The sequence below is a fragment of the Hydra vulgaris genome, chromosome 12, assembly GCF_038396675.1.
Source record: "Hydra vulgaris chromosome 12, alternate assembly HydraT2T_AEP".
NCBI classification, from domain to species: domain Eukaryota; kingdom Metazoa; phylum Cnidaria; class Hydrozoa; order Anthoathecata; family Hydridae; genus Hydra; species Hydra vulgaris.
In genome coordinates this window covers 23219409-23220286 of record NC_088931.1, presented here as the reverse complement: position 1 = coordinate 23220286, position 878 = coordinate 23219409, and the positions used below count along the sequence as shown (strand labels likewise).

At 27.2% G+C, this 878-nt stretch overlaps 1 protein-coding gene across 1 annotated transcript; it reads left to right on the top strand.

Moving 5' to 3' along the window:
• Positions 1 to 329: 329 nt before the first annotated feature.
• On the top strand, positions 330 to 878 carry LOC136088019 (uncharacterized). Its single transcript, XM_065811657.1, has one exon. The coding sequence runs from the start codon at positions 330 to 332 to the stop codon at positions 876 to 878; it is 549 nt and encodes a 182-aa protein (XP_065667729.1).

Sequence of the window (878 nt, the reverse complement as noted above, 5' to 3'; positions counted from 1 at the left end):
GTTCCGATGAAATGACCCTTATGTTCTTTTTTCAGATACCTAGTTTATATTGTTAGGACACAAGCTGTATATATTTTGTAAAATTCTTTTGTTTTCTTAATTTACTATATGTATTACGACTAACATTGTTAACCTAAAAAAAACTATGATAATAATATTAATAAAATTTACAAAAATTATAAATATTTGTTTGAGAAAGTTCGTAAAAACTTAAAAAAAAATTATTATTCAGAATTAATTAACAAATTTAAAAATAACACAAAGCGCATTTGGGAAATAATGAAGGAAATTACTGGAAAAAAAAATCATGCTTAGGTTTTCTACCACAAATGATTAAAATTGATAACACTGTTATATTTGAACCAAACGCAATATCACATGAATTTAATAAATTTTTTACTGAAATAGGTCCTCAACTATCAATTAAGATCCCTAATACCAAAGTCTTATTTAGTGACTTCTTATTACCATTGGATAAGTGCGTATGCTCTGATGAGTTGTCCTCTGATTTATCAACTGAAAAACTTGAAAGGGTATTCAAATCTATTAAAAAGAATAAATCATGTGGATCAGATGAAATAAACGGAAACGTGATTATAGATTGTTTCGAGCAATTAAAAGATGTTCTCTTTAAAGTTTTTAGCGCATCAATTAAACAAGGAATTTTTCCAGAGCAATTAAAAATTGCTAAAATGACTCCTATTTATAAAGAGGGCGATCAATCTAAAATAACAAGCTATCGCCCCATCTCTGTGCTTTCTATTATGTGTAACAGAGTATACAAACATCTTGACAAAAATAACTTACTATACGCTAATCAGTTTGGTTTTAAAAAGGATAATTCAACGGAGCATGCCATCATCCAATTTGTAAATTAA

Bases quoted from the DNA above. Each gene is read 5' to 3' on its own strand.
- LOC136088019 (XM_065811657.1), top strand. From the start codon at position 330: ATGATTAAAATTGATAACACTGTTATATTTGAACCAAACGCAATATCA.